This window comes from Trichinella spiralis (genome assembly GCF_000181795.1).
Source record: "Trichinella spiralis strain ISS 195 chromosome Unknown Scfld325, whole genome shotgun sequence".
NCBI classification, from domain to species: Eukaryota; Metazoa; Nematoda; class Enoplea; order Trichinellida; family Trichinellidae; genus Trichinella; species Trichinella spiralis.
In genome coordinates this window covers 62-866 of record NW_003527264.1, presented here as the reverse complement: position 1 = coordinate 866, position 805 = coordinate 62, and the positions used below count along the sequence as shown (strand labels likewise).

The 805-nt window shown below is 38.0% G+C and overlaps 1 protein-coding gene across 1 annotated transcript; it reads right to left on the bottom strand.

Annotated features, from left to right (window-relative positions):
- Positions 1–53: 53 nt before the first annotated feature.
- Positions 54–548, bottom strand: Tsp_15719 (general transcription factor II-I repeat domain-containing protein 2A). Its single transcript, XM_003370922.1, has 2 exons — positions 237–548; positions 54–119 (listed from the first exon to the last, which is right to left on the bottom strand). Exons 1-2 carry the CDS (start codon positions 546–548, stop codon positions 54–56), a joined length of 378 nt encoding a protein of 125 aa, XP_003370970.1.
- Between the last annotated feature and the right edge of the window lie 257 nt (positions 549–805).

Sequence of the window (805 nt, the reverse complement as noted above, 5' to 3'; positions counted from 1 at the left end):
TGTAACTTCACCCAGAAAGTTTTCTAATGGCATACTTTCAAAGCTGTCTTTAGCTAGGTTGTTGAATTGCAATTCAATGGCTTCTTCTTGAAGATCGTGTGAAAGGTCTTCGACATTAACTAAAAATGGATTTCTCACAAGTTTATAGATCAGGTTTTGAGGTTTCACGTCAGGAAAATAGTGAAAATCTCATCTTGTAGGCTTCTAAGGTGCCCTTTCATTTTTCTTTTCAAAACTTTGCTGATACATTTATCACTGAAAAGCTCGTTGAGTCTTGAAAACCATGCTAAATTTCCTCTTTCAACTTGTTTTAACCATAAAGAAATTTTTGCAATGAAGCCTTGAACAATATCATAATGAGCCATAACATTCGCGTTTGCTCCTTGCAGTTTCAAATTCAGTGAATTCAGTGCTTCAAAAATATCTGCAAGATATGCCAGGCTAAGCTGAAAATGTTCACTTTTGAAAGCTCGACACATTGTGCGTCTTCCTCGTTGCTCCAAAAACTCTGCCACTGCTTCTCTCAGTTCATAAATCCGGCCAAGCATGTTTCCTTTTGATAACCAACAAACTTCTGTATGATAGAGAAGTGCCATGTGGTCAGCATTCAAACTTTCACAGAGTGCCGCAAATAATCGAGTGTTCAATGCACTGCTTTTCACATAGTTGACAACCTCCACGGAAAAATTAAGGTCTTCTCTGAGATCATCAAGCAAAGTTTTAGCGACCAAAGGCCTGGCGATGAATTACACAGTGCATTGCAAAAAATAGATGGGTTTTTGATTGACATCTTCACAAAGCCAGA

Coding starts and splice junctions, on each gene's coding strand:
- Tsp_15719 (XM_003370922.1), bottom strand. CDS start 548: ATGCTTGGCCGGATTTATGAACTGAGAGAAGCAGTGGCAGAGTTTTTG. Junction 120..236: donor GTGATAAATGTATCAGCAAA/GTTTTGAAAAGA, acceptor ATCCATTTTTAG/TTAATGTCGAAGACCTTTCA.